This window comes from Pelodiscus sinensis, chromosome 20 (assembly GCF_052426305.1).
Source record: "Pelodiscus sinensis isolate ZL-2025 chromosome 20, ASM5242630v1, whole genome shotgun sequence".
Taxonomy (NCBI): domain Eukaryota; kingdom Metazoa; phylum Chordata; order Testudines; family Trionychidae; genus Pelodiscus; species Pelodiscus sinensis.
In genome coordinates, this window is record NC_143071.1 from 20,602,488 (window position 1) to 20,615,218 (window position 12,731).

Below are 12,731 nucleotides of genomic sequence, written 5' to 3' on the forward strand. Positions count from 1 at the left end.
TGAACCCTGTTAAAATCCTAGTGTTCACAACATCCTCTGGCAAGAAGTTCCACAGATTGACTGTGCGCTCAGTGAAGAAAAACCTCCTTTTGTTTGTTTTAAATCTGCTGCCTATTAATTTCCTTTGGTGACCCCTAGTTCTTATGTTTGCCAAGTCAGCAAGGAAACCCACAACTAAAGAAATAAATGATATATTCCCCCTACAAGTGCCATTAAATAGAGTCTGATCTTACATCAATGAAGAGACTCCAGCTGACTTCAAGTGTTCTCTGTAAACTCTGCACTTGTGCAGCTGCTCAGGAGAAACTGCCTCCCAGCTGGGTTGGGAATACAGTATTAGCTATATAAGAAGTATATGGAAGGCTGGTCTAGCATGCTATTAGAGAGGAAGGAAGGTCTAGTGGTTAGAACACTTACTCAAGGTCTCTGAAGACCTGAATCGAATTCCTTGCACCACCACCAGTGTTCCTGTGAGGCTTTGTGCAACGGCGACACTGGGCCTCAGCTCCCCCATCTGAGGAACAGGGATAATTCCATGGCCCTATCGCCCAGGCACGTTAGTGTGAGGTGCTCAGTTGTTACAGTAATGCAGGCCGTAGGTGCCGGCGACAGACATTACACAGTACCTGGTAACACATTTGCTAAAGAGAGAAGCATTCAGGTGAGGGCACCGGTCCAGGGAGAACGACTGCATTTGGGAGAAGAGCCAAAGGAAGCAGTGGTTGGTTCTGCTCTAGGATAACTGACCCAAGAATCTTTAGTGTCGCTGTGATGTAGTGTCAGTACCTTGCTGGTTGCTGTGCTTGGGCTGTGGATGACCCCTACTGGCCTCTGTCTGTGAGCACTGCCCAGCGGGGGGCACCTTGAGGGCCCCCATGACAGTGACCAAACCGGTTCTATTGGATAAGGGAAGGGATGGAACAACGGGGGGAGTGTTAGGGAAAGGGTCAGTTTCTGGCTGGAATCGTGAAGGAGACAGACTAAGGAGGGGGCTGGGAGTCCAAGGGCCAAGGCACCCCATCTCAAGGGGTCTGAGGCATCCTGGTCCAGACTCCTGTAGCCACGTCACGTCTATGCTGTGCTGTATCCTGGAGAAGCAATAAACCCTCTCTATTCTACTGGGTGGCGGAGTCTGTTCTTGCTGCTACTGGGCTGCATGTTCAGGGGGAACCCCGACTCGCCGTCACAGTCGCAAATTAAGACGATAGCCAGGCTTATTAAGAAGAGTTAGACAACCTGTATTTCACCATCATTTTGTTGATGCTTCGGGTTTAGAGTCCACCATGACTCTGTTTATTCCGTCCTCCCTCCCCCACTGGACACAAAACAAGTGTGCAAGAGTTCACACTACCCCCACCTAGTGTAACCTGCCCACCAGCAGTGACTGAGCATGGAAACCAGGCTCTGAGCGCTTCTGACATACAGACACATTTATCAGATACCGTATTTAAAAGCTTCAGGCACAACATGGTAGAGCTCCAGCCCTGGGATAAAACAGCAAGAGTGAGAGAGGAGGAGGAGCATGGGCCTAGAAGCAGTACTGATGCTCAGACAATACACAGCCAGCCCCCAGCCCACGTGCACTGGGAACACGGATTCTTTTCACCAACACGGGGCGAGGCCAGGTTCCACGTGCACAAGTGAAACAAAGTGGTTTGATTGTTCGAAGTGTCTGAGCTGAAGGAGGCCCCTCCCCGCATCGGACAGAGACAGCTGATCACAAGTCAGACGAGCCTTTGGGTGCTTAGAGCAACACACTGATGCCCCGTGCTGCCTGACTGAGGCAGGGAGGACAGCAACGCCAGGCATTCGTTCTTCACGCTTCAACCGATAGCCCTTCCCAGCCACTGAGGAAGTAGAGCATGGCCAGCAGTAGGGCTTTATCGCTGATCCACCCACAGCCCCCCTCTCCGCATGAGGGGGCAGCTGCTATGCACTGCACAGCAGAGTGGCCCAGCCAGGCGGGTGTGTGATGCCCACCACGCACAGGGCTGGAAGCCAGCACTGCAGAGCACACATATTGCACCCCCCCGACCTGAATATTATCTGTTGTGTCAGAACTAAGGGTGTCAAAGTGAGAGCCTTCGTCTTCCTGGGAGCAGACTCTTAACACTGCCGAAGTGCTAGGCACTTCCCACTTCTGCTCATGGGTGAATTCACTTTAAATTTATTGAGAACTTATGAACATATACTTGCTTCTTGAAAAGATCCCAGCCAGGAACGCAGCAACTGCAAAAGCCCAGTGCTACGTGGTCCAAACACCATGTAGCTTAATTGTTCTCGTTCTCTCTCTCTCTCTCTAACATGACATCTCCTAGTTACAAGAGAATTAAAGTTTGGGTACTTGTTAAAAGTTGAACAGCCAAGTTAATATACAGGAACATATCAAACCATACAGGACAGTCTCTGCCACGCTGTTACTAACTGGAGAGTTATTGTACTGAAGCCCTAGGAGATAAGGAAGAAACTGAGATTTGGTGTCTCCCTGGGTGCTTTTTGGTCCATTCTCCCAGCTCATGATTTCAAAGGATAGCCAGCAGTTACTCATTCACCCCAATACTAGCCCGATTGGTTTAAAATGAAAGGCAGTGGGGGAGTCTGGCCTTGTCAAATGTGAAGAATCCCCTCTGACAGCCATCTCCTGAGAGAATTCAGGAGACCCGGGGGTCCAAAGCAAGGTGGAGTTGTAACAGCTGCTGACTAACCCAGTCCCCCTTCATCAGCCTTCTGCAGCAGATGCACAAACATTGACCCAGAATTGTCAGTGGCATGTTACTTTGCTAGTTCATCTTTATGACAGTTTCCTGGTCAGCCTAGCTAGGAACGCAGATTCCAGTAACAAGACAGATGGAGGCAGGCCCAGCTTCTGTGCTTACAAGAGAAAACTCGACTCCAATTCCTTGCAGCTTGCAGGAGCCAATTGTTTTAAAGAGGGGCCTTCATGCTTTTAAAGATCAAACAGAAAAGTATGGGATACTTTAGTGATGGATATTGGGACAAACACACCACAATGTGTCAGTAGGGGTCTAAATCCATCACACTTGGGCCGAACTGGCACCTGAAATATGCAGAGACTGATTTCCATGGAGTGGTTTTCACAGCAAAGCCCAGCTCAATTTGAGTCAGGGCCTATGCACCATATTGGAAATCAGACTCTGCATCAGTGTCATTAAAACAGTCAGTTTCCACTGACCTAGGCAACAGCATTCACTGCCCAGAGCTACTAGAACAAGGCCTGGGCTTCCAGTGAGCACTGGAGGACTCTTACCAGCGAGCATTGAGTTTGGAGTGATGGCTGAGGACTAGTGTTTTCCACTAGAGCCTTAGGGAGGTAAGAAATATCGAAGCGCACCCTAGAGCAAGGGCTGGTTTTCACAGTACGATTCATAGTACCCACAAGGCACCGAGACAGGGAGAAGGCTACAGGGCATGAAGCCCTGTCTCACATCATTAGGCACAAGGAAGAAAGGGCGGTACAGGTCAGGTCAGGTCAGAGGCCATCGACAGTGACAGCAGGGAACCAGGCAGACTGAGATCAACAGGTGTGTTCAAGGCACACTCTGAAATGCCTCGTTCTTGGGGTTTCCATCCCCTGAGAAAGGGCCCTGCAGCCCCACTGGGAAAGGAGTGTCTGAGCGCAAGAGGCAGAGATGCTGGGGAGGGTGGTTCTGAACATACATTGCTGTGTGGAGTCATCCCCTCCGCACGGCCCAGGCTAGAGGCCTTGTCCCAGCACAGAACAAAAGCACCAAAATCTCCCATGTTCCCATTTGGATCAAGCCTTTCCTAGGCAAAGCAGCTGCTGGGCTCCCAGGGTGACACCTGGAGCCGAGGATTATGGCTTTTCTATGCGGGGTGACAGACCCGTCTCCCCCAACAGATCTGGCCCCACTGCCGAGTGCAGCCCAGGTCAGTTCATCTCCAATTCTCCCCACATCCAGTAGTGACCTGCCAGCGCAGCACCCCCAAAACAACACCACTTGCCCAGCACCCGGCAACAGTGCTAAGGGACAGACGGGGCTCTGAGGCAGGCCTTGCCCTGAGTGAACATCCCGCATGGCTTTAGATGGCAGGCCAGGAGACTGGGGCAGTCAATAGCAACATCTGCCCCACCATGATTTGAAGTCAATTTTCCAGTCACTGAGAAAAGCCACCTGGTGCCAACTTGCCATGTTCAAATCTCTGCCCCCTCCTGCCCGGTCTCCAGGCTGGGGTCAATGCAAAACCTGGTCCAGGTCGTACTTCTCACAAAACTTGCTAGTGAAGGGCAGGCAGGTGAGATACTCGATCCAGTGCCAGTTGATGGGGTAGACGTAGAGCCACACCACCAGGGAGGCAAAGAGACCCACAAAGACCAGCAGGGAGACGATGATCATGACCCGCTTGCGGTACTTGTCCACGGTGCCGAAGGTGATGTAGGGAAGGAAGGCGAAGGACAGCAGGAGGCCGCTGAGGAAGCCGAAGATGTGGGCGATGTTGTCTATCCAAGGCAAGAGGCCACACACAAACAGAAAGAGGACAATCCCAAAGAGGTTCAGGAAAGCTTTCCAGGGCTTCTCCAGGATCTGCCAACTCTGGAAGAGCTCCACAAAGAGGCAGGCCAGCAAGCCAAACTGTGATCCAGCAGGGCCGACCTGAAGGAGATAAAGACGGAGGTTACAGTGGACTGAGTGAATAGGGCACCACAGGAATCAGGAGAATGGGACTCTAGTCTCTGCTCCGCCACTGACTTGCTGTATGACCATGGGCAAGTCACTGCCTCCGGCACCTCTGTTTCCACCCTCGTACTTTGCCTGCTAGCGTGTGGACAGCAGGCTGAGACAAGGTTAACCATGGCAAGGGCTCATTCAGCAGCCTTGCCATGCGCTGTCCTTGGCTTCAGTCCTGAGGAGATAAGAGGCCTTCAGCTGCTGCACTGTGACCTGGTCTCAGTCTCGTCACTTGCTTTGGCTTCACCACCAGAGGTGCCAAGTTAAAAAATAATCCAGTTCAAGCCAACGGCAGCTTTTGGTACAGCCAGCTAGACCAGCTCCCAGCTTTAGAATCCTAGGGCTGGAAGAGACCTCAGGAGTCATCGAGTCCAAGGCAAGATCTACCCCAACTGCATCATCGCAGCCGGGGCTTTGTCAAGCTGGGACTTAAAAACCTCTAGGGATGGAGATTCCAGCCCCTCCCTAGGCGACCCATTCCAGTGCTTCACCCCCTCCTTGGGAGATCGTTTTCCCTAATATTTTAGCTCTCCCGTGATGTGCCTAATTTATCCTGGACAGCAAATAGCCACAGGAGGGCGAGGTGGATTGTGTTCTGGCACCTGCATCGTCTAAGGGCAGAGCCGGTTTCTGGTGCTGGAAGGCGAGACAGGAAGGGGGCTTAGCAAAGGGGACTGGCTAGCAGTGTTCCTCGAGACCACTGCCTATGCTCTGCACGCTGGCGGGGACGGTGCAGGGGAAGCAGCGAGGATGGGGAAGAATTAACCTGACGCCACAGCTAGACAGAAAGGCTCCCATTGGCCACCTGGGACGAGCACCGTGCCTGGGCCGGCGGCGAAGTGGCTTTGGAAAAGGAGGGATCTGTGCTCTGGTTTCCAGAGTCAGCACTTCTGGTGACTCCGCAGCAGCAAGCTGGGTCCCCTTCCTGCCCCACAGGCTCCCAAACAATCACCTGAGACCCACTCAAAGGGATTACGTGCGTGTGAGCTAATGCAAAGCCCATCAGAATTTGGTGCCAGATTAGCCATCTGCCCGTTGCGTAAGCCCACGCAGTACATGCATGCTCATGCGGACCTCCGGGGGCAGCCTGGCACGTGCGAGCTCTGCACATGTGGACAGAGCTGCATGCTGTAGCCCCACCCCGTGTGTCAGAGAAGTGAAGGGACGGACACCTGGGTCATCCACAACTCAGATTAAAAACTTTACTGAACTCTCTGTTTCCAATCAGGCTCCTGTACCTAGGACTCCTGGACTCTGGTAAGAGGAGTCAAGGCCTGATCTGCACTAGCAAGAAGTCGGAGAAAGAGCAACGTTTAGGCCCTTTGCTCACCTAGAGTAGAGTACAGTCAGTTTCACCTCCAGTTACAAAAAGGAACAGCTCTAAGCTACACCCCTCAATGGTCACGCCGTGGGCGACTGTCCCCATTACGCCCAGCACCGAACGTACGTTCCAATGCAGCTCAGAGCGCAGACGCCTCCCCCTTCTGACTGCCGTGACAGAGCAGAAAATCAACTCCCCTGCCCTGGGAGAGCAGCTGCACCTGGAAAGTCTGTGCTGCAGCAGACAGCTACAGAGCACCGTTAAAAACCCACCGCCTGTACGCGCCTTGCTCCGCACCCGGCAGGACGGGGCCCTGCTCCCAAACTAGGGCCCCGGGGTGCTAAGGCCTGCAGCACTAGAGGCACCAAGCACTCCCGCCTCACTGATTTTGCTTGTGCTCAGTCAGGCTGGAAAAGCCCGGCCCGCGGGGGGGGAGACAGTTCACTGGGAACCTGCCACCTCCTCCCCTTTCCCAAGGGAGGGGCTTGGTGCCTAGAAGGCGTGTGGGGGCAGGAGGGGTCCAGTGCTCTCTCCTGCAGGAAAGGGGGCAGCCAGCTCCAGGGAAGGTGGGACAACGGCTGTGCAGTGGGGAGACCCCTGCCCAGGTCAGGCGGGGGGGGGGGGGGGCGCAGAAGAAGAAAGGAGGGAGAATGAGTGAAAGGCAGCAGCTGCCTTGCAGCCTGGAGTCACTTATTAATCCCTCCAAAACCTCCCTACTCGGCTCAGCCACGAGAGCAATCAGTTTAAGAAGTTGAGGAAGCTGGACTGCTACCCCTTCGGCCGTGGTGCCTAACCCAGTTATCCCCTGCCTTTGCCTGCCAGGCTAGCACACCCATGGTCTGGGGCGGGGCCAGGCACCAAGCTGCCTGTTACAAGCACCAGATAGAAGTGCCCTCTCAGCCAACAGGCAGCGCCCCCCCCTCCCCCCCGCACGTCATTCCACATGCCACTGGGCGGTGCACAGAGCAGCATCAGGCAGAGACAGGGCAAAGGGTGCAGGCTCGCTGCCCTCAGGGAGGGATGTTCAATGAGCTCAGGCCACCAGCCTGAGCACAGCCCACATCACATGCAGCTGGCAGGGACTTGTACCTCCAGATCACTGGCTCCAGCTGTACCCCAGTCTGATGCTGCGTTCAGGCTAGTGGGTCTCCATGCTACTCCACGCGTGCGCCTCAGAAGAGAGACCCTGACACAACTGGGCCTCATACTCGTAGCCTGTGCAGAGGCCAAGGCCGGACTGGCTTCAGGGAGAGGGTGCAGCCCTTTCACTTACAGCTTGGCCCATGGGCAGGGCAGAGCAGGGAAACTGGTGCAGCTGGAGCTTGTGCTGTACCTGCTCTGGGGCAGCTGGAGGGCTTCCTTCCGCAGGGACGTTAGACCCACCCCTACTCTAAGTGCTTTTGATGGTCACTGGGCACTAACAGGATCTCTGGGGAGAAAGCCTCTGCGCTTTGCCTCCGATGGAGAGAGCAGCTGAAAGCTGGCAGGGTCAGAGCTACAGAGGAAAACAACCCCCCCACCCCCCCGGTCTCACAGCACCCGTACCTCAGCCCTGTATGGAAGGAAGATGGCACTAGCCAGGTTGCCAGTGATGCCACTGAGCAGGAAGATGATCGATATCCTGTGCCAGCCTGCCAGCTTCTCCAAATCCCTGAGGATGGTCATCTGGAAGATCACTGACACGAGACAGTGAATAATCCTAGGGAAATAGAACAGACGCTTACATGGCAACCCCTGCACCCAGCCCACTGCCCCTCACCCCACGCGCAGCAGCGGAGAGTTACTCAAGCTTCATCTAAATCAGGAGTCTGGGACGGGCAGCTGCAGGCAAGGCCGTCCTCATCCATACGCAGAATGTGCTGCTGCATTGGGCACCTGAACACCTGGGGCACCACCGGGTCTGAACATCCAGCCACCCAGCTCCTCCTTCCCCCGGTCCCAGGCTTCACTTCCTCCGGAGAGGATCTAGATAACGGGATGTGACAAAGCCGGCTGGCCCTAGTGGCAGACACTGAGCCGGTGAAAGAGCCATTCCAGCAGCAACGGACCATTTAGCAGGCATCTGCCAACCCCAGGCAGGGACGGTCAGTCTCGGACTTTACTGTCTTAGAGGGGCAGCTGTGTTAGTCTGTGTCTGCAAAAACGAGGAGCCCCGAGGCACCTTAGAGGTGAACAGTGAACAGCGCAGGAGCTTTGTGGGGAAAGTCACTTCATCAGATGAACTGGAATCAGTTTACGGTGTTTGACTGTAGGACCTTTGAGTCACCCCTCGAAAGATCCCCCCACCCTCAGGCACAGGGGCATCAATTTAATGGGACTGCGTAGGGCCCATCGATCCTCAGGACGATGCTAGGGGGCCATTTGGCACTTATTTTCACTCTTGGTGGGTGTGTCAGTGTCCAGAGGCAAACTGTAACCCTGGCCCAGGGCACTTTGCTCATTGCCAGCCTTGCTGGAAGCATCGGCAAAGCTGCCAAGGGAGGCTCATGGATGAATGGCGGATCCCCTCCCCCACCCACCATGCTTCTTACCCAGCATGAAGGAAGAGGGACAGCCAGAGTCTGTAGATCTGGTCGGGGAATTCCGGGTTCAGAAATGGCAGGAGGCCACACACATCATCCAAGCAATGGACCTGAAATGAAAGGGAAAGTGCTACAGGGTAAAACGAGGCCCGAGGCAGCTGCAGCAGCACTGGCTCCCGGCCAGCGCCAGGTTTTCGGGAGAACAGAGGCAGGAGAGGAAGAGGCGCAGGCAGCAGCCGACTCACAGCAAGCACCTTCTCAGGCTAGTCATCAAGTCCAGCAAAGCAGCCTCAGCCTGCCCATAGTGCTTTCATTGAAGACCCCACCATGAATGAGTCAGGTCAGAGCCGAGTGTGACTCCCATGGGTGAAGGGGCAAAGCGCCAGGGCAGCTGGGCACCCAGGCACCCAGCAGAGATCTGGGGTCAGTGGGTTTCTTCACCATCCAAGCTGCTACCCAGGAAGTGCATTTTCCTGCCAGCAAGGTGCTGCGATACCATTGCAGGCTGCTTCCAGGCTGGATGCTGCTTGATTGATCAGCATCTTGCCATTCTCAGTGCATGCCCTCATCCCTAGGACTGCTCTGCCTGCGACCAGGAAGGATCTTCTGCTTTCATTCCCAGCCACCACCCAGCTGTGTGCTGACCCAGCTCCCCAAGCAGCTGGCAGAGAGCTGCCCATCGTGGCTTCACAGAGCTACACAGCCAGCCTGCCAATTCACCAACACACTCAGCACAGCACAGCACAGCAAAGGCTAAGTGTTGCCCCTCTCCCCCACCGTGCAGCATTTCTCCAACCCAGCGGCCCAAAGCTCGGCTCACCTGCGAGCAGAGAGTGGCCTCCTCGTGGAAGTAGCCATGCATGAACTCGCAGTACTCCCTCGTGGTAATCTCACAGCTAGTGCACAGGAGGACAAGGGGGGTCAAATTCATGCAGGGTTCCCTTTCCTCTCCCCTCCACATGTAAAGCCTTGAGCCTCATTCATTCTCCCCTCCACCCATAGACGAGATGGAGTCGAACCAGCTCTGGCTGCCTAATTCCATGCTGCCTTTACGGGGTTTGTCTGAAGCTCTCAGCTCCCACTGTGGCATTTTCTGCTCATCGCAGCCAAACTACAGGGACCTCAAGTCAGTGACTGGCCAACGACAGCTGTCTAAGGAGGAAGCATCTTTCCCATGAAAGATCCCCAGGATGTTAACTGCAAACCTCCTATGGGGGTGGCCCCAGGACACAGGTCTCCCAAGGACAGAGCATCCAGTAGAGCTGTCCATGCACCAGGGCATCCTACAGGTACCCAGAGGCATGCAGAGTCAGATGTATCCCTGAGGCAGTTGTAAGTGGGAATGCGGTTGCCCCCATTCCACTCCAGACTAGTGCTAGGAGTTCCCACTGCCTCGGAGGAGAACAGGCATCCCAGCCATGGCTGAGTCCAGCCGTAGCATCGGGAAAGCTGTCTGAAGGAGCACGGGCACCGCTTACCTGCCTTTGGTACCGATACAGCACGGTCTCCCTTTGATATCACAGTCCATGTGCAAAAAGCCAGTATGGTTGGTTTTGGCTTGAAAGGTGCAAATCTCAAAGGAAGAGCAACGACCTCGTTAGAGAACAGGAGGGAGGCATGACCACAGCTGGCCAGTCTGTAGCCAAGTGCACAAGGGAGAGTTCTTCCACCCAGACCCATCACGCTGGGGTTTGGCTACACCCACGGCCTTCCTCTCCCCGAGCTGCCTCACCTCTGGTCCAGGGGCTCCCCAACTTGGCCCGGGAAGACAAGTGCTTTTTATTTCATGTCTTTCTAGGCCAGGAGGCCCCTCCCAGAATGCAAGGGGCATTTCCAACGACGAACAGGAAGGGAAACAGCAAAATGTTACTGGGAGATTCCTTACCGGCCACTTGGTAATGTCATCTGGCCAGACATGAGGGGGGGTGGAGGCTGGCTCCTCACATGTCCTGTGGGAATGGAGCAATCAGTGAGGAAGGGTTCTGCTGCAGCCTCCGTCTGGGATCCTGACAGCCCATGATGGGCACTAGTGGGGAGCGAGGTAGCTTCTCTCTCCTGCCACCTTCGCGCACTGTCCCAGTTCACCCCCTTCGGTCTGTGAGGGCCAGACTTTACAATGGACCATGCCTGGACTGACTGGGGCAGTTTAACAGGCCCTTGGGTCATGTTGCATGCCCAGAGACCCAGGTGATGGGCACACAAACATAAGCATCCAATAGGTAAATTCGTTTCTCCTCTCTCACCCCGTACATTAAGAACCGAGAGAACACGACTAGCAGCCAGCACTTCTGGGTTCTACTGCTAACTGATGCCAACTCTGTCAGTGCTCAGGCAAGACTGTTTCAATTAACTTTGCCTCTCCTCCTTAGAACAGCAGCATATGCTTCTGGAAGCGTGCCTGGAGATCGTCAGATGCAAGACACCAGGGGCATGAACATTTTCCCTTAGTACAACCCCTTTATAGTAGGCCCAGCATCCCAAAGCCAAGACCCCACCCTGGTATAGGGTTCCCAAGCCATCCTTAGTCAGTAAACCCAGAATCAGCCTCCAATCCCTCATCCCTGTTCAACGACCCATCCTGTTCCTTCCCCCAAGGTTTGGGGCTCCTTGCCCCAGGGGTGTCCATACCTGGGATCCTGCTGGCACACTGCTCCGGATGTTCGCTTCCCGCTGGAATTGCTGAAGTTCGGGGCGTTGGAGTCTGGCCATTTTGCAAAAGTTGCTAAAGTCTCCTGCAGTTACAGAGAATGGGAATTTGGGAAGCGGGTTTTTAGTTGGTGAGCAGGTACTGAGGGGTTCAGACATGGGTCCATGCAGTCAGTGCAGAGATGCCTTGTGGGGCTCACCCCCACACCCCTGGGCGTCCCACCCTCTGGGCGACCTCCGCCAGTTGCCCTTTCCCCACTCTGTAGCTAATCCAGTCTAGTTCCTTAGTCTTCCGGGCCCTCGGGCCCGAGATGGTGGGATCTGAATCAGGACCTCCTTCCTGACTGGCTCCTCTTAGGTTTCCTTCCATCTTTGGTTCGAATGGTCTCCACGGTGTTAATCCACTAAGCGTAAGTGAGGCGGATTCCTGCGGTGCTTGTTGCTTACCATCACGCCTTGCGGTGACTGCCGCCCAAAGATGGGTGGAAATGTAAGTGGAGCCCAATGGAAGGGATTCCTAACGTCGCTCTATCTACCACAAGCTAAGGGGAGACAAGGCCACAGGTCAGCACCACATTACCCTTGAATCCTGTCTTGCCTCACCACACCCAGTTCTTCACTGTCTGGGATCTTCCTGGATCCTTCCTTCAACGCCTCCCAGCAAGAAGTAGTCCCCGTCCCCCCCCCCCCCCGGTTCACCACCCAAACCCTGCCAGCATTAGGTCTGCAGCTGCACTTGGGATCCCTGGAGGTGTCCTTGGCCCAGAGGGGACAGGCAGCCACGCACCGAACAGTCTTTTCGCTGAGTCTGGATGCAGCCCGAGTTGTCATTTTGGACGCAGCAGCCCGAGTTGCGCTCCTGGTCCCTCTCCTTTTGAATGAGCTTCTCGACCTGCTGGTCCTTGCGCATGCAAGGGGAGAACTTGGCTCCCAGGTGGATCAGGTCAATCTGAAACACAATACGGTTCCACACAAGCCCTCTTGCGGTGTCATTACAAGTGCCGCACAGTCCACAGGAGCAGCGGCTTAAGCTAAACCTGGGGTGCATTGCACCTTTAGGGCAGAGGATCTGGGATTCCTGTGCAGAGCCAGTTTCAGGGGCTGGATATCACAGGGGAGAGGTTCCAAGGGACTCAGGTGCAGCTGCTGTTAGCCTGCAAGGCAGATGGGGCTGGCACGCCCTGAGGAGAGCGCCTGGAAGTCCAGTGGAGTTAGGCCGCGCAGGCAAGCCTAGCTCTTTCCTGGGGCAGGGGATAACAAGGTGGCTCTCAGTCCAGCGTACAAAGAACAGCCACAGTCTATAGCATTTGGTGGGCCGCGTCACATCACACAAAGCCACCAGCCACCGTGGGAACGGAGAGCCCAGACATGGAACAGCGCAGGGGCCTGGCATGCTGGCTAATGCCGTGAGTCAGGGACGCCTGGCTAGCAGCTGCTGGAATCGCGCCATTCTCCCTCTGCACTGAAGTGCAAGTCCCTCTTGGCCTTCCGTGGGGAAAAGGAGGAAGGGAGGGGGAACCGCAGACATGCCCC

General features: G+C 55.0%; 1 protein-coding gene across 4 annotated transcripts in view; it reads right to left on the minus strand.

The window, feature by feature from the left end:
- Positions 1-2,663: 2,663 nt before the first annotated feature.
- RHBDF2 (rhomboid 5 homolog 2) overlaps positions 2,664-12,731 on the minus strand; it is a 69,425-nt gene continuing 59,357 nt past the window's right edge. For all 4 annotated transcript variants that reach the window (XM_075903594.2, XM_075903596.2, XM_075903597.2 and 1 more), the window contains 8 exons: positions 11,986-12,147; positions 11,181-11,284; positions 10,438-10,501; positions 10,031-10,125; positions 9,373-9,448; positions 8,562-8,662; positions 7,576-7,729; positions 2,664-4,634 (listed from right to left, as the gene is read on the minus strand). In XM_075903594.2, the coding sequence (XP_075759709.1) occupies positions 4,215-4,634; positions 7,576-7,729; positions 8,562-8,662; positions 9,373-9,448; positions 10,031-10,125; positions 10,438-10,501; positions 11,181-11,284; positions 11,986-12,147 (1,176 nt within the window). In that variant the 3' untranslated portion in view covers positions 2,664-4,214. The remainder of the gene's footprint in view (positions 4,635-7,575; positions 7,730-8,561; positions 8,663-9,372; positions 9,449-10,030; positions 10,126-10,437; positions 10,502-11,180; positions 11,285-11,985; positions 12,148-12,731) is intronic.